We start from the raw sequence: 18,433 nt of genomic DNA on the forward strand, positions 1-18,433 counted from the left end.
TCTCTCTCTCTCTCTCTCTCTCTCTCTCTCTCTCTCTCTCTCTCTCTATCTCTCTGTGTCTCTCTTTCTGTCTGTCTCTCACACACACCCCCTCACCTGAACCTCACAACAATCCTATGCTGTAGGTGTTATTACTATCTTCATTTTACAGATAAGGAAACTGAGGCTGAGAGAGGCTAAGTGATGTACCCAGGGTCACACAATCTATGTGAGTCTTTGGTAGAATTTGAGCCCATCACCTTCCTGAATCTAAGTCCAAGCCTCTCCATAATGCACTGCCCACTGCCCAAATCCCCCAGAGGAGTGAAGAAGCTAATATAATACTTCTTTAGACCCAATTACACCTGTCAGCAGCCAAGCCCGACAGCTTTCATGATGCATTTTGACTAGCAGGAGGACCTCTGCTTCCCAATGGATAAAACACAAGCTCATCTGTGTGTCATTTAAAGCCCTTTGCAATCTGTTGAGGGTCTGGAAAAGCTGCTATTGCCATAGAGATGACATATAGCATCCATCAGCCAGGGAGTTGTTGGCAAGAGTTTTTGCAGAGACTTCTGGGTAAAAGATGCAGGAAAGAGGAGGCTTAAGGAATCAGGTTCAAAGTTCACAGGGCATCCTCTGGCTGGGCATCACGTGGGAGGTTCAGTGGCTGCAGCCTAGCGGCTTGTCATTGTCCCTCTGGAGGGAAAGAACCAGAGGGGGAGGAGGGGACAAAAGGCCTCGGGGCTCAGCATCAACCCATGAGGCACCAAGTTGACACCACATGAACACAATTGGCTTCCTTCCTTCCCCTCTCTCTAGCATCCTTCTCCCAAAAATCTGTGCCAAAGCTCTTGCTGGCGGCCCCAGTTCCAACCCATGATGGCTGATTGAGTGACGTCTTCTCAGCAGTATGGGGCTCCAGTCCTTCATCAAGGGGCAGCTAAGCTCTGGGCTTAGAGTCAGGAAGATCTGAATTCAAGTCTGGACTCAGAATGACCATAGGCAAGTCTCCTGCCCTCAGTATCCTCCTCTGTGAAAATGGGGATAATCATAGCCTAACCCACTGGGCTGTTGTAAGGTTAAATGAGATAAAATATGTAAAGTTCTTTGCAAACTTTAAAGTGATATATAAATACTAGCTATTATTACTAATATTTCCTTAAAGGTCTTGTTCAGTTTTTTTTTTTTTAGTTGTGTCTGACTGTTTGTGACTCCATTTGGGATATTCCTGGTGGAGATACAGGAGTGGTTTGGCATTTCCTTCTCCAGCTCATCTGACAGATGAGGAAACCGAGGCAAACAGGATGAAGTGACTTGACCAGAGTCACACAGCTAGGAAGTGTCTGAGGCTGGATTTGGACTCAGGTCTTCCTGACTCAAGACCCAGCATTCTATCCACAGCACCACCTAGCTGGCCTTACAGGTATCATAGATTTAGAGCCAGGAGACATTTCAAAGGTCTAATTTTTAAAAATTATCATCTATTTTTAACATTTGAAAATTTTTTAGTTCCAAATTCCCTCCCTCCCCCACCTACTTAGAAGGCGAGCAACGCGATATCTTTGATACCTGTGAAATCATGCAAAACCTTTCCATATTAGTCATGTTGCAAAAGTTAAAAACAATTCTTTGATTTGAACTCAGATCATCAGCTGTCTCCCCCAAGGTGGATGGCATTTTTTTATCAGGAGTCCAAAGGCCTCCTTTTGCAAATGAGGAGACGGAGCTTAAATCATCTCCGGTTGTAGCCGCGGTGGTGGCGGTAGTTGTGCTGCTGCTGGCTGTTCCGGCGGTGGTGGTTGTGGCTGCTGTTGTTGCTATTGTTGTCATTGTGTTGGAAAAAGCAAAGATGGCTAGGCTGAGGAAGGGAAGTGTCTGTCCTTGGGCCCGGCCAGACCGCAGCCAGGGTGTTGTGTTCAGTTCTGGGAGTCATTGGACTTTGACACGGAGGAGAATGTCCAGAGGAGAGAGAGATCAGAGCAGGAGGATGAGAGGGCTGGGTATGAGGAGATACACAGACTGGATGGTAGAAAATGGAGACATTTACCATGGGGAAGAAAAGGCTGGGAGGGCCAGGGAGGTGGGGGTGGGGAGGAGTAGGAAACCAGAACTGGGAGCCAATGGTGGCAGTTTTGAGGGCCCTTTACAAGCCAGCCAGCCCCCAACCCCAGGCCCCTGGGCCCCTGCCCCTCCTCTCCTCATCCTTCTCCCACCCTTTGCTTTCTATTTCTTCCTTATGTCCGTGCTTCGGCTCACCATCCCAGTGACTCCCTAGCCCCAAACTCCCTCCCCTGGATTCCACTGCCTTCATATGTTATGTTTCCCATAAGAATAACAAATATAGTTGGTGTCTATATGGCATTGTGAGGTTTGCAAAGAACACGTGATCTCATCTGAGCTATTATCTGTTCATTTGACAATTGAGGAAAATGAGGCTGAGAGAGGTAAAGTGACTAGTCCAGGAACACACAACCAGTCCAAGTATCTCAGACAGGATTTGAATTCAGGTCTTCCTGATTTAAAGCACGGCATTTTATCCACTGGGACAAGACACTTTCTTGCCTAATCTCCTTTGAAGACAAGGACTGTCTTTTGTGCTTAGTACAGTATGTGGCCTCTAGGGAACCCTTATTGGATTCTTCATTCCTTCATTTGTGAGAAATAATTCATCTGGACCCCTGCTCTATTCTATTCCAATCAGTTTGGTATTCTAAATAGACCACATAGGGATAGATAGATTCTTATAGCGGGCCTCAAACATAACATGATGCTCACCACAAGAATTCTGCCAAAGATATCTCTGTCTTGTTTTATTCAGATTTCACGTTCCAAAGCCTTGATGCTTTGGAAATTCCTCCAGTTTATTTTTGTAGCTCTGGACCATTCTCTTGTCCAGAATGAGCAGGTGATACTTATGACCACTTAGTCAGTGGACATGCCCCATGGTTTACCCAACCTGTGACCCCCCTGCTGAGATGTCATTTTTGGCCCTCAGGAGCAAGGTCTATCAACCAACGAGATTCTGTATTTCACCATGTTTCTTCTGCATATTTGGAAACCCTATAGAAACAAGGTCCTGGAAAGGGGGGCATCTGAGATCATGAGGATGATCAGCGGTCCACTTCATTACAGGGGACCATTGGCCCAAGAGCTCTTCCTCTGTCTCTTTTATTGTAGGTTGGACCATTTTAATCCCCATACATTCATTCATTGATTTGTTCAGCTTTGGGTTGGACGGGTCAGTCTCTGAGGCCCCTCCGAGCCCTGACATTCTATGCTCTCACTAGAACAAGCCCAGAGAACGTGTGCTTTGGTTCCAGCAGGCACAGAGGCAAGTTCTTGCCTCTTGCTAAATAAAGGGGGCGTGTGCCAAGTTAGGCTTCCGGTTGGTCCCTGGGTCTCCACAAAAAGAAGAGGGGAGGGACGATGGGCTGAATCCAGGCTTAGACCACTTTGGACTTTGGCCACTCCTTTTAAGCTACTAAATGTTGGCACTTCCTTCCTTGGCACAGTCTCCCCCCAAACCCCCTCCCCCATTCCTACCCTGCCCCCTCCACTCCCACAGCAGGGATCAAGGGACCAACCAGGAGCCTGTAGGTCTGAATGGCCTTTAAATTTTTTAAATTGTTTTTTTCAATGAACAAACATTTAGTCTTCTCCTCCTCCCATCTCAATCCTACCCCATCCCACAACTGAAAAAAGAAAAGTGGAATTTTTAAACATGCAAAGTCAGAAACATATCCTTACATTGGCCATGTCCCAAAATGTAGGTCTCATTCTGCACCCTGAGCGCTTCACTTCCCTGGCAGAAGGTGGGCCTTTGGATCATGGTTGGGCATTGTATTGATCAAAGTTTTTCAAAGGTGTTTGTCTTTACAATATTTTTATTGTTTAAATTGTCTTTGGTTCTGCTCATTTAGTTCTAACATGTGTCCATACTTATGAGCCAGTGTGCATACGCCATCATCTTGCCCCTGTAACAGTTCTAAATGGGGGGGGGGGGAGAAAAGGAGGTTTTCCATTCTTGAGGGCCCTCCCAGCTCTGACATCCTGGGTTCTAAGGGCCCTCCCATCTCTGACATTCTGTGTTCTAAGGTTTCTCTCAGGTCTGCGTCCAGGTTTTGTTCCCAGAAGCTAAGAATTTAGATGAAGCTGGTATTTCAGCTTTTTTGTCCCCTCCTTGACTTTGTGCCACAGGGAAGTTCATGGGGGAGGTTTCTCAAGGCTACAGGAAAACCAAGTCCAGATGGAGAAGAGCCAGACCTTTGAGATAGGAAACTCCACCCATCCCCTCAGTCCCTGGAGGCCTTGGCTGAGGGATTGGAGGGGAATAACCTCAAGTTCAGCCAAGGGTGAATCTGGCCTGACAGGCATCCTAGGGGACAATCCGGACAATCCTAGGAGTGAGGAGACATTGAAAATGGATGGGAGCCAAGGAGGAAGAGGGCAGGTGGGATAGAACTCAGGGAAAGGGGTGAAAAGGTTCCCTCCTGGGCTAGGGCCTTACTGGCCCCATCAGCCTGTCAGCTCCTTCTCAGGGCTGGTCTTCCAGCTTGCCCTTGGTCTGAGACAGAACCTCAAATCCCTCCATATCTTGGCCACTCTTGGAATAGCTTCCTGACCTCTTGCCCTCCTGCTCTATCCCACACCTACTGCCAGACAGATCTTCCTCTTGGATGCATCTGGCATTTCCTTGATTCAATCACTATATGATGGCATTCTAGTGCTGACTGAGTATAAGGTGAAATTCTCATGCCTGGTGCTGAAGGTCCTTCCCAATCTGACCATCTCTAGCCACTCTGCCCCATCTGTTCATCGCATATTCCTACCCTCCATTTAGTCTACACCTCAGCTAGACTGGATTAATCACCATTGTCATAGATATGTCTACTACTTTCCCATCTCCTTGCCTTTGCTCAGTCCTGTCTGTACTCCAGGAACACCGTCACCCAATTTCTGCCTATCTGCCATCCTCATCATCCTGTAAAGCCATGGCTTCAGGAAGTGTTCTCAGGGATTCCCCAGCTCCCTCACACCTCCCATTATTGTTTTATTGATTTGCTTATTATCCAACATTTTGCTTTTTGGTGATGTCTATTAAAGTCCTCCTCTGTTTTCCTCTTCATGGACTCTTGAGGGCTGTGTCAGGGCAGAGTGAAGGCTCTGGATGGTTCCCCATAGCTGGAGAGGCTTGGAGAGACTTAGCCCCTCAGCCAAGGACCAGCCTAGTTGAGGGCAGAGAGACACATCACCAGAAAAGGGAGGGGGTGGGGTTGGGGTCACAAAGATAGTCATGTTTTTGGATGTAGTCACTCATAAAAATGTTTTGATGAAGGATGGAGGCTTTGGAATATGTACTGGCAACAGGAGAATCCACATAGCTGACATCAGGATCCCTGGAAATTTTGAACCAAATCCAGTTGTTGGTGGATGTTTCATGTACCTCTGTGTTCAGATCCCACCTCAGACACTTCCTGGGTGTGTGACCTTGGTCAAGTCACTTAATCTCTGTGACTATCAGTCCCCTCATCTGTAAAATGGGTGGATTACCTCTAAGATCCATCTCGAAGTCAAGAGGATCACCTGAGGTAAGGAAGATTTTGCTTGGCCTCTTTCCATTGGTTTCCCTTGATATTTATTACGTAGGGTTTATTTCGTATTCATGTGTCTTTATATGACTTATCAAAGGTTTCCTGCTGTGAGTGTCCTGCTTTTAGCTAGCTGTGCAGGGAACAATATTGAACATTAAAGAAATAGATCAGTGTTGATCCTGGGAGCTCCATGACATGAGGGCAGGAATCCAGTCTTATCCAAACTTCTCCTTTCCCCCAAAACCAGAGATATCAATGGTGCATTGAATCTTTTGATCTGGGTTTGTGATCTATATCTATATCTCCAGTTATCCCTTCCACATTGTGACTTTCCCCACGTACATAAATGCACATAAACATACACATATATACATACACATAAAATGTATGTATATGTATGTGTGTATATATATACATAGATATAAATATAGACACACACACTGTGTCTATAAACACACTGATACCTTGTCTGTGTTTATCTTTTTTTTTTTTTAAGTTTCCTGGACCTTAGTTGGCCACTTCCTATATCACAAGCCTGCAGACCAGGCCTAGGAACAATACATGCTCTTACACATCCTCAAACATGGTCCATTTTGCATACCTTAATTTGGGATTGGTCACCCTGGGTCCTCTGGCCTGAATTCATTGATCCATTCTGCAATCAGAGCTGGGAGGGTCCTTAGACCTTAGGCACACTGTCAGCCAATCAAAAGGCCTCCCAGATAGGAAAGGGCAGTTTAGGAGCTTAATTTGTATTCATAAGGCATCTTTTGGCTCTCTAGGTACCTTCTCTCTCACTGCCCAAAGTGAGGATGAGAGGCAAGAATAATTTACATACAAAGCTTGAACCACAGAAAGCTAGAGGAGGAAAGAATTTTAAACACCATCTTGTCACCATCTATGTTCTAAGGGCCCTCCCAGCTCTGACATTTTCTGTTCAAATATCCTTCCCAGCCATGACTACGGTATGTTCTATGAGAAAACTTCAGCCATTTCCAGTTCTAATGTTCTCCAACTCTACCCAGAGGCAGCAACTCTGTCCAGCCCCTTCTCTCCATTTAATCCCTTTCATCTCCACTGTGCCCCTTAAACCCCTCCTCCCCAAGAGAGGAGGCTAAAGTGATGACTTTGTATTGAAAGCTTTATTGAGAGTCCCCTTTGTTAACAGTCCCCTTCTCTCCCTCCCCATCCCATAACTGGGGATCTGGGGTAGGATCAATCCCACCTCCTTTCCCAGCTCATCTGTCTCCCTTGGATTCCCCCTATAAAGGAGGGCACTTTATGCTAAGGGCTCCAAGGCCAGCTGGGTTTATGGAGGCAATGTGTATTAGGTGCTTTGAGATCCTCCGAGACTGAAGCTGCCCGCTGAGGGCAGGGGGCCCTTGGATCGGCTAAATGCCCTTCCGACCTGGGAATCCCAGGGCCCCTCAGGATGCAGAGGCCAGGACACTGTCGATCCATCCCACGTAGTTGGAGATCTTAGTGTAGATCCCCGGCTTCTTCCAGTTCCCGCACACTCGGGATCCCGATGTCACGATGCCTTCAGCCACCCCATTGCAGACAAGGGGGCCCCCAGAGTCACCCTGGGGGGTTACAAAAGAAAGTCTATCAGGGCAGGCCAGGCCAACCTACCCCCTCACCCAGGCCCCCTCCCTGCAAAGAGTCCACCCCAGACAAAGACCCTCATTTCTCCCCGAGCCCTCCCGCTCTCTGAAGGCCCCACCTCCCCAGTGATAGCGGACCCAGACCCAGAGTCAGGTCACACTCCCGTCTTCCAGGCCAGTTTCCATCATCCAAGGCTCCTCCTCCAGCAGTCAAAGCCCTCCTAAACGAAGGAGCCAGACCTCCCCCAACCCCCCCAGGCCCCGCCCCACACCGAGACCCCATCCACCACTGGCTCCGCCCCCTTGCCCCGCCCCCAGCCCCTTACCCTGCAAGCATCCTTCCTGCGGCTTTCAGCGCAGATCATCTTGTCGGTGACGTCATTGTCGTAGTAGGTACGCTGGTTGCAGACGGCTCGGTCCATGATGGGCAGTTCCACCTGCTGCAGCCGGTCCGGCTTCCGGCCGGCGTGGCTGGTGATGCCCCAGCCGGCTACAGAGCAGAGTGTGCCCCCAGCTACATCCCTGGCGTCCCTTTGGTACGGGAGGGGCTGCACGGCGGGGCCCAGGGTCGCCTTCTCAGCCAGCTGGGGTGCGGGGAAGGAAGGGAGGCTTGGAAATCCAGCCTCGGGGTCCTATCCCTGAGCCCTTCCCCTTAGCCTCCAACACCACCCCCTACCCCCCATGCGGGTGCTGGCTGGAGCGGAGGGGACTGAGGCCAGATGCTGAGGATCTCAAAGCACCAGACAGCTGGGGAGGCCCATCTTGTTTCGTAACAGAAAGGAATGACGTTAGGCCGAGGAGCTCAAAGCACCGCGTGTTCTGGGCCATCACAAGCCTAAGAGCTTGGGCTGAGTACCCCTATCTCACGTTTCAAGCAGGCAAACCTTTATTAAGGTCATGGCTGCCTTCAGAGGGTTTGTATTCTATTAGAAGAGAAAACATGTACTAACACCAGTACATACAAAGTCCTTACAAAGCAATTAGGGGGTGGGGTTTTGGAAACTGCGATGGGGAGGAATCAGGGGAGGTGGCTCTTGCGTTGACCTTGGGGGGGGGGGGGCGGGACACCTAGGGATTCTAAGAGGGAAAATACAGGGCTTTGAAATCTCTTAAAAACTTAGGTGTATGGATTCCTGGAGAAGCATTCCTTTCCACTCTCCAGGAGAGGAAAAGGAAAAGGGCTGGGTAATTTATGTGCTTTGAGATCCCCAATGAAAACATAATCTCTGGGCTTTTCTAGTGGGGGTTGGGGTGGCAGTGGGGGAAAGGGTCCTACTGACCTGGATAAGAAGAATGTCATTGTGGATGTTGTCAGGGTTACTGTCTGGGTGTGGGAAGAAGTTTCGGACCTCATAGAGATGCTTGGAAGGTTCTGGCTGGGACAAGGAGTGAGCTCCCAGCAGCACCTGGACTGTCGCCCCTGGTGATCTAAAGAAGGGTTGGGAAACAAGCTGTAGACCTAGGTAACCCTGTTGGGTTACGTAGACTTTGAGAGTTTCCAAACTTTGAGAGAACCTCTTCCTGGGTTCATTGTCTACTCATTGCCCATGCTGGCCCTCTGGGGGAATGGGGTGGGGGGGATAGGGAGAGGATAAGAGGAGACAGATTGTAAGCCTATGCTTTTCCTGGGGTCTTATGTCCCCCCAATTCCTCAGCCTTCCCAATCCTACTTCCTCTCCCTGTCCTGCCCTCCACCTTTCTCTCTCTAGCCCATCTACTCCCACAGAGCAGCCTCACCACTGTCCCCCAAACTCACATCTCCTCCACACAGTGAGCTGCACTCAGCACCCACCACTCGTTCAGGAGGAAGCCCCCACACAGGTGCTTCCCGCCCACCTGAATGGATGCCATGTAGGGTCGGAGGTGGGGTACAGCTTCCCCGCCCCCTAGAATCCTTCCTCGTGGTCGGGCAGCTGGGGAGACAAGAGGTCTGTGAGGGGAAGCAGCTGAATGGGGCTTACTGCCTCCACTGAGCAGCCAACCAGCAAGCATTTATTAAGCCCCAATACTAGTCACTAGGGATAAAGGCAAAAAATGAAACTCTCTCTAATCTTAAGGAGTTTGCATTCTATTGAGAGAGATGACATATTCATGCAGAAGTATGGATGGAATGAGTCCAAGATAAATATGGGGTGATTGAATCCAAGGGAGGGAGGGCTTCTAGACCACTTGGAGGGATCAGGAAAGGCTAGGCAGAAAAGATGACGCTTGGACTGAGGGGAGGGACTGGGGGAACAGCTAGTGCACAGGCAGGACTGCTTCAGGACACTCCTCCCCCAGGCCTGGCCCTGACTTTTCCAGACTTTGAGAGAACCTCTCCCTCTCTGGAGTTGGACTCTCCTCTCTCTGCACTGTTGAGCAACATTAAGGAAAGACTGGGGGCGAAAAATCATGGGCCTCTAGCTCAGAAGCTGGAAGGGACCTCAGAGGCTAGCAAGTCCTTCCCCTTCTTTTACAGGTGAGGAAATTGAGGCCCAGGCAGGCTAAGGAAACTGCCCACAGTCCCATGGTGGGGTAAGTAGCAGAGCTGAGGATTTGAACCCAGACCCTCTGAGTGCAAATCCAGAGCTCTTTTCCACCTGTAAAATGAGAGGGATGGACCAGATAACCTCCAAGGTCCCTTCCATGGCTAGATCTAGGAGCCCATGATGCTCTTTGGGCCTCAGTTTCCTCACCTGTAAAATAAAGGGGAGGGCTGGACTTGGTAAGTGCTGGCTCTGACCCATCTCTTCTGGCTCCAAGCCTGATCTTCCCTTGGGGCTCTCACTCTGTTAGCCAGTCCCCTCCTTCCACATTCCTAACCCTCTGTACTTGGAATGGACTCCCTTCTCAGGTTCCCCTTTCAGAATCCTTTGCCTCCCTTCACGGCCCTGCTCAGGTGGGGCTCTCTCAGGCCTTGGCTGACCAAACAAGTGAAAGGGCTCTCTCTGTCCCTCCTCCAGTTCCTCACAGTTTAGTCTGGACCTGCCCTTTGCACTGGCACTTGTATCATAGTTATTTGCACACATACAATAATAATAGCTGTGTACACAATGTTTTAGGGTTTGCAAAGTGCTTTTACAAAGATTAGCACATCTGATCCTCACAGCAGATTAGGAAGGTCCTATTATTTTTTGCTTTTTGGAGGGGCAGTTGGGGTTAAGTGACTTGCCCAAGGTCACACGGCTAGTAAATATTAAGTGTCTAAGGCCAAATTTGAACTCAGGTCCTCCTGACTCCAGGGCCGGTGCTGTACCCACTGCGCCACCTAGCCGCCCCAAGAAGGTTCTATTATTATGGCCATTTTACTGAGGCAGACAGCAGTAAATGACTTGCCCAGAGTCACACAGCTTGTAAATATCTGAGACCAAATTTGAATTCGGGTCTCCCCGACTCCAGGTCCTGCACGCCACTCACTGTATTACCTCACTGTCCACAGATGGCCATATGTCCCTGTATGCTCCTTGGGGGTAAAATCTGGTCTTTTTTCATTTCCTGTCCATAGCACTGGGCCTCCTCACACAGTGGAATTTATTAAATTGAAGAGAATGAAACGTCTCCACCCTGCCTAGGGTCCCGAGCAGGAGTGGGAAACCTTGGGCCTCGAGGCCACAAGTGACCCTTTTATTAAAGATATTTGTTCTGTGGAGTTTGGATTCAGTCAAAGGGCCGCACTTGAGGGTCTAGAAGGCCCCATGTGGCCTCGAGGCTGCAGCTTCCCCAGCCCTGGTCCAGAGCTTTTTGGGGGGTTGGGTATTTTTTTTTTTTAGGTACACAATGCTCTTTCCTCATCATAGTGCTGAGGACTATTATTAACTTCATTTTACAGGTGAGGAACCTGAGTCTCAGAGAGGGCAAGAGACTTGCCCCAAGTTACATTGAAGGAATCAGTTAGCCAGGTCCTGCCCCTGAATCCAGGACATTTCCCACCCAGCACTGGGGACTCAGGTTAGAGGATCACAGAATGGTTCAGTTAGAGACCAGATTCTAGGCCAGCCCCTCCCATCTGCCTGATGCCACTTACCCAGGGTCACATGCAATTTAATGGTAGAGCTGGGACTAGAACCTGGGTCTCCTCACTAGAATCTAAGGCTCTTTCTACAGCACCCAGCTGCTTCTGATGCCTTGCTGGGGTGGGGGCATGGCACCGGCGAGGGAGCACCCCTCAGGTCCACCTTACTCACCACAGGCTGCTACCCCCAGGAGGAGCAGAGCCATCAGACGTGCCCAGGTCACCATCATTGTGCCTCTCCTGCCTCTGAGCTCTGTCAGAGAGCAGGAACAGGTCAGGGGCCTTTATAAAGAACAGTGCTGACATGGGGCGGGTCCTGGGGATCTAGCAGACTTTGACCTGGAACAGGGCCCAGGACTGTAGTAAAGTCCATGATTTCCCAAGAAGAAGTCCTTGGCAAAAGCATCTGGGGGTGAGGGGTGGGGGAGGTACACATTAGGAGCCTCAGTCACTAAGGGGCTATGGGGAGAATCAGAAGATCCTGGCATCATGACCTGAGCAGGGGGATGGATGCCAGTGCTTGCCATCTGCTGAGAGCATGTGGAGACCCACCCCTTTCCCTCCTTCCCTCCTGCCTCTCTCTCTTCCTCTGTACCTCCTCCACTGCCTTCACCCTCCCTTCTCTCCTCCCCTCTTTCTTCTCCCTCCCCCTCCCCTTTCCCTACTTCCCCTGTTCTTTCTACCCCCACCCACTGTCCCCCTGTCAGGATTTAGCTTTAGCTTTTCCAATCTTCCTCAGACAGCTAAGAGGCTCAGGGCAGGTAGGTGACATTTTGGGTAAAGTGAGTGCCCAGCCTGGAGTCAGGAAGTCTCTTCATCCTGAGTTCAAATCTGGCCTCAGATACTTACTAGCTGTGTGACCCTGGGCAAGTCACTTCACCTTCTTTGCCTCAGTTTCCTCATATGTAAAATGAGCTGGAGAAGGAAATGGCAAACTGCTCCAGTATCTTTACCAAGAAAACCCCAGAGGGGCCCATAAAGAATCTAACTCAAATGAAAAATGACCGAATAGGAAAAATGAAAACCAGATCTATCGTTAATAATATTCTTGTCCTAATCCTTTTGGCCCCTCATCATTCCCTTCCCTCATAGTCACAAGGTCTAGAACTGGAAGCAGCAGGTCGCTGGAGCCAGCTCAAAAGGGTGAGAGCTGATTGTTAAATTTTCAGTGTTAATACTTTTACCTAGGGAATTGGAAAATGTTACAAATCAGGACTTGATTTATTGTTTTGTTGGTTATCTAGACTTAAGAAAGTGAGTATAAAATATAAATAATGTAGTTAAACTTTAAAAGTTAAAACTTTAAAAGGGGGTCTTGTGTCCTTTTAAAAAAAAAATCCTGGAGAGCTAGTTGTTAAACATTTGCCAGTATACTCTTGACTGGAAGTGAGGATCATCTAGTCTAATTCCCTTACTTTGCCAAGGAGGAAATTGAGGCCCAGAGAGGGAAGTAGATGAAGAAAATCACACAGCTAGTAAGCATCAGAGCCAAGATCCAAACTCACCCTCTGACTTCAAATCCAATATAATTTCCACTATACCATGCTGGCTCCCTCCCCCACTTTTCTATTATTAAGAATAATAATAGGTAACATTTATGGTATTTATTATGTACCAGGCACTGAAATAAGCACTTCATAATTATTATTTCATTTAATTCTAACAACAGCTCTGGGAGGTAAGTGTTATTGTTATTATGCCCATTTTACAGATGAGGAAACTGAGGAAGATGTTGGTGAAGTGACTTGTCCAGGGTCACAAAGCTAGTAAGTGTCTGAGACTGGATTTGAACTTCCTGACTCTAGGCCCAGGCTGTATCCACTGCACCATCTAGCTACAAATTAGTGGAGAAGAAGGGAGTTCTCTTCACATTTTCTTTAACCTCCCTCCTTGGTCATGTTTCCTCCCAAAACTTCCCCATAGCTAAGTCCTAGCTTGTTATGTGAACTTGGGAAAATCCCTTCCCGTTTCTGAGCTTATCTATCCAGCCTGGTCATTTGTCAGACATAGAGATCAATGCTCCAAGGTCCATTCCAGCCCTGACATTCATGCATCCATTATAAAGAGACAGACAGAAACAGTTACAGAAAAAAGACAGAGGATGAAGAGCTGGTTCTCGTTAACACAGAACTTGTTTATCACTTTGGGAAGCAAAGAGAGCCTGGTCCCTAAGTAATGAGATACAGGATAGCTCTGATCTCCTGGGGAGAAACTGAGGACCAGAGAATTACAGTGACTTGCTCAAAGCTGCACAGGGTCACAACCAGGGTTCCTCCTTCCCAGTCCAGTGTCCTCTCCATTGCATTGTAGAGTGTCAGATGGGAGACCCAGTTTCCAAAATCAAAGGGAAACCCTCTCCTTATATCAGGAGAAGACTGGGACTCCAGAGGAGAAGAGTCAGACCTTCCTCCCCAAGGAGGAGCCTCTTCCTGCTGGAGGCAGATGTGGAGATGTGAGTTCTCGTAAAGGTAATGTCTTCTCACTGATCTGGCACAGCACAGAAATTAGAGTCAGAGGCAGGAGTCTAGGTAGTATATTTCCAGAGGATGGTTCAACCTCTTAACAGGGTGTATTACTACCTGAAGTATATGTCTGTTTCTGGCTCATGTCTGTTGAGTTTTCCCCTCATCAAATACCATCTAGAATATTGTCCCCATTCCTGGGGTTAAATTTTAGGAAGGGATCTGGGCCAGTAAAGGGTGCCAAATGAGCAGATGTGAAAAACAATAAAACAAAGGTCAGTTGGAAAGTTGAGGAGGTTTAATCTGGAGAAGAAAGCTTAGGGTAGATATAATCATTGCCTTCTTTTAAAAAAAGTTTGTTATTATTGTTTCTGTTTTTTCAATTAAGTATTTAAAAAACTAATCTATCCCTTCCATTATCCCCCCACCAATCCCCAGGTGAGCAAAAAACCCCAAGTAAATAAAACCTCCAAATCCCCCCCCCCCCCAACCAATGAAAATTATATAACACCTACTATGGGCCATGCACTGTGGTAAGTACTTTACAAATATTTCTTATTTGATCCTCACAACCACTCTGGGATATAGGAGCTATTATTATCCCCATTTTACAGATGAGGAAATTAAGTCAATGAGAAATTAAGCGACTTGCCCAGGGTCACACAGCTAGTGAGTGTCTGAAGGTGGATTTGAACTCCAAAAGATGAGTCTTCCTGACTCTAGCCCTACCTCTTTGTGCTATATGGCACCACCTAGCGCCCATTCCCACATTAGCTACGTCCAAAAAAGCTATGTGTTTTTCTGCATTTTTAATTCATCACCTCTCTATTGTGAGGTCAGTGATGTCCATCTATTCATACCGTCCCAATACCCTTTCTCTCTTCTGTGGCTAAACTCCTTGAGATGGCTATCTACAATCAATGCCTCTACTTCCTTTCCTCTCACTCACTTAATTCTCTGAAGTCTAACTTCTTACCTTATCATTCAACTAAAACTGCCCTCCCCAAAGTTACCAATGGTCTTTTAATTGCCAGATCAAATGGACTTTTCCCAATACTCATCCTTTCTTAATATTCCCACAGATCCATATGTACAAAATTATTTATAAGCAGTTCTTATTGTAGCAGCCCCAAACTGGAAATTAAGGGGTTCTCCTACTATTAAGAAATGACAAAACAAATTGTGGTATGTGGTTGTTGTTGTGAATGACTCTTTGTGAACCCATGGACCAGAGCATGTGTAAAGCCAAGCATGAGCAGCTTTCCAGAGGACTGCTGCTTTGAACAACTTTCAAGGTTCTGATTACATAGTATGGCAAGCTCTCTATTTATTCAAAAACCAATCAGAGCAAAACATTCACAGAAAATCAAGGTATAGCATTCACAATGTTACAACTTATCACAGAAAATCCAAATACAGTATTCACCATGTCACAACTCAACAACTTATCACTAAAATGGCCACATAGTTTTTACCAAAGTGGTCACATAGTTTTCAACAAAGTACAGTCATTTAGGAACTCAATCATTTAGTAACTCAATCATTCAATCATCCTTAAGGAGACTTGCCTCCTTAAGGGTCACAAAATACAAAAGTCAAAGCTCTCCGCCCATGGAGAGCAACTAAATTACAACTTCAACAGTCACTATTCAATACCCTCTTAAGGAGTAGTGGAAAATACAAAAGCCATCCACCCCTAGGTCACAAGTAAATTATAATTTCATCAGTCTCAGCATTCTATTTCATCAGTCACTACTCAGTCAATTTCATCAGTCACTACTCAGTACCCACAGAGAGGTGTTTTCATCTTGACTCAGGGCAGGCTTTCAGCATCCATGGTTCCTCTTCCATGGTCCCAATTCCCACCCAAATCTAACTAACTGCCACCTGAGTTCAAAGGCAGACAGTTCCCAGCTCCTTGTCCAGCTCTCCATGCAGTTCCTGTTCCACATTGAAGCTCATAGTGTCCAGGCCACCTCAAATCCTTCACGGTCTCTGTTCCTGGGAAGACAAGGCTTAACAAAGCCACAAGAACATTCATTCACATTAACAAAGTCACAACAACATTTGTACAAAATACCAGCACCACAGTCATGCTTCCTCAGTCTTTGGAAGCTCCAGCTGGCCCTTGAAAGTCTTGCCACCACAAGTCTGAGTTCTGTGTCAGTTCCCAGTTCTCAATTCTCAGTTCAGTCTTCAGTAGTAGCAGCCCAGCTTCCAGATGTTCACTGAGAGAAATTTTTTCTCTCTCTCTCTCCCTCCCTGGCAGCAGCTGCCCTGCCTTCATGATGCTTACTCTAGGAAATTCTGACTGTCCAACTTGTGATCTTCCTTAAATACTGTAAAGCTCCTCCCTGTTCAGCCCCTTCCTGTTACGTCAGCAACAGGGGAACATACCTTCTGTTTCTTTAACAGAGGCTTAATTTGAAACTAAGTTTTAAGTACCTCTTAGCTTAGCAATACAAAGGGATCTTCAAATTTCATTACTATTACAGCATGCCAGGCCCTTCTATCCTCCAGTATCTTTCAAAGTCTGTCCAAGTTCACATTTGTTGTTTCCATGACACTATCTATCCATTTCATCCTCTACCATACCCTTTTCCTTTTGCCTTCCATCTTTCCCAACATCAGGGTCTTTTCTAATGAGTCCCATCTTCTCATTATGTAGCCAAAGTATTTAAGCTTCAGGTTCAGTATTTGACCTTTCAATGAATAGCCTGAATTAATTTCTTTAATTATTGACTGATTTGATCTCCTTGCTGTCCAAGAAACTCTCAAAAGTCTTCTCCAGCACCACAATTAGAAAATGTTGATTCTATGGCACTCAGCTTTTTCCTTATAATAAAACTCTCATAGTCATACATTGGTACTGGAAAAACCATGGCTTTGTTGACAAGGGGATTGTCTCTGTTTTCTGGTATGCTATACAGCTTTCCTTCCAAGGAGCAAAAAATCTTTGAATTTCATGGCTTCAGTCTCCATCTGCAGTGATCATTGAGCCCCAGAATATAAAGTCTGACACTGCTTCCATTTCTTCCCTCTCTATTTGCCAGGAAGTGATGGACCAGTTGCCAATCTCTTAATGCTTTTACACTCTCCTCTTTCACCTACATCAAGAGGCTTCTCAATCCTCCTTCACTTTCTGCCATCAGAATAGCGTCGTCTGTGTATCTGAGATTGTTGCTATTTCTTCTGGCAACCTTTACTTACATGGGTGTAATGGAGTACTTTTGTGCCATAAGAAACAACAAAATGGACAGTTTCAGAGGGAGCTGAGAAGATCTCTGTGAATTGCTGAATTGCTGCAGAGTGAAGTGTGAACTAAGGGGAAAATTATGATGATAACAGCATCACAGAAAAAAACAACTTTGAAAGACTTTAGAATTCTGGTCAGTGCAATAAGCCACAAGTCCAGAGAACGAAGACGACACAGTCAGTTTAGCCAACAAGCATTTATTAAGCACCTATTATATATGCCAGGCACTTTGATAAGCACTAGGAATATAAGAATGCTAAAAATCAGTCCCTGCTCTCAGGTGTGGGAACTGAGTGAACCACACTGACTTCATCTTGTGATTCCCTTCTGGAGCTGGCTCAGTTCCCTTTCTATTCAATGATGGGTCCAGTCCAATTTATGTCTTATGAGAAAACTTTATTGCATTGTTTGAACCTAACCTTGTGTGTCTGGGAAGCTGGACCACTTCTACCTGTTGCTTAGAGATCTTTAACTAAGGACCTAGATCATGCTAATCAGAAACCCAGTCAGATTCAAAGATTGATACAAGGAGTTTTCTGACAATTATGCATCTCAAGCAACTCATGTCTTATCTGAAAACTGGCCTCATATTGGTTAATCAGTTACTGTTTCCTTGTTCCTTTGATTAAATACAGACACTTGAGGGTCAGTGGGACACCTCTTTTTCCAATTTCTGGGAATTGCATTCATTTTTCTTCCCCTCCCAACTCAGCAAACTCCTAATCTTTCCTCCAATTAGAAGTCAGATAACCTAATCTTGTATTATGGTTTATATCTTGTTAATTGTTTTCTTTTAATGCATAAAAATCTGTCTAGTATTTGGAGGTCTGTGCCAAGCTGAGGAAACCTGATCTTGATTTGTAATGTAATTGGCATGCATTGCTTAATAAATTGATATGCTCAGCAGCTTAAACCTTTGTTTCCTTGATTATTTCATCATAGATCCCTTCCTTCTTTCTTTGATTTCTTTGGGACATAAGCCTGGTAGTGATGTAGTTAGATCAAAGAGTAAGTTTGGTAATTTTCTTAACATAGTTCTAAATTGCTTTGTGGAATGACTGGACCAATTTGCAGTTCTACCAACAATGAACTAGTATATCTCTTTTCCCCTTGGCCCCTTTAATATTTGCCATTTTCTTCTTTTGTAATCTTTGCTAGTCTGATAAGTGTGAGGTAGGAGCTCAGTTTCCTTGCTCCCCTTTGGGACCAGTCCTAATCAGTCCACAAACTTTTGTTAAGTACTTACTCTGTGCCAAGCATTTTGCTAAGTGCTAGAGATATAAAGAAAGTCAGAGTCCTCCATCCCTGAACATCCCTTCCTATCTACATTCTCTCTGTCTTTTAAGTTGCAAAGAGACAAATTTCAGTTAACACAAAGGAAAACATCCTAATAATCAGAGTTGTTAAAATAATAATGATCAAAAGTAGAATGTCACTGCATAAGTGAATTTCCCACCTGTGGTAGTCCCCCTAACTAGATTTTTTAGTCCATTTTTATATCTTTAACCCTGTATGTGCTTGGCTTCCTCTCTTCTAGACATGCCCCT

At 46.3% G+C, this 18,433-nt stretch overlaps 1 protein-coding gene across 1 annotated transcript; it reads right to left on the bottom strand.

Annotated features, from left to right (window-relative positions):
* Nucleotides 1-6,696: 6,696 nt before the first annotated feature.
* On the bottom strand, nucleotides 6,697-11,493 carry CFD (complement factor D). The gene is made up of 5 exons (XM_069102050.1): nucleotides 11,341-11,493; nucleotides 8,934-9,090; nucleotides 8,458-8,605; nucleotides 7,504-7,761; nucleotides 6,697-7,156 (listed from the first exon to the last, which is right to left on the bottom strand). The coding sequence occupies exons 1-5, from the start codon at nucleotides 11,396-11,398 to the stop codon at nucleotides 7,001-7,003; spliced, it is 777 nt and encodes a 258-aa protein (XP_068958151.1). The 5' UTR covers nucleotides 11,399-11,493; the 3' UTR covers nucleotides 6,697-7,000.
* Between the last annotated feature and the right edge of the window lie 6,940 nt (nucleotides 11,494-18,433).

This window comes from Petaurus breviceps, unplaced genomic scaffold (assembly GCF_028583685.1).
Source record: "Petaurus breviceps papuanus isolate PSGF00001 unplaced genomic scaffold, PetGlider_PUasm1.0 523, whole genome shotgun sequence".
In the NCBI taxonomy this organism is placed as follows: Eukaryota; Metazoa; Chordata; class Mammalia; order Diprotodontia; family Petauridae; genus Petaurus; species Petaurus breviceps.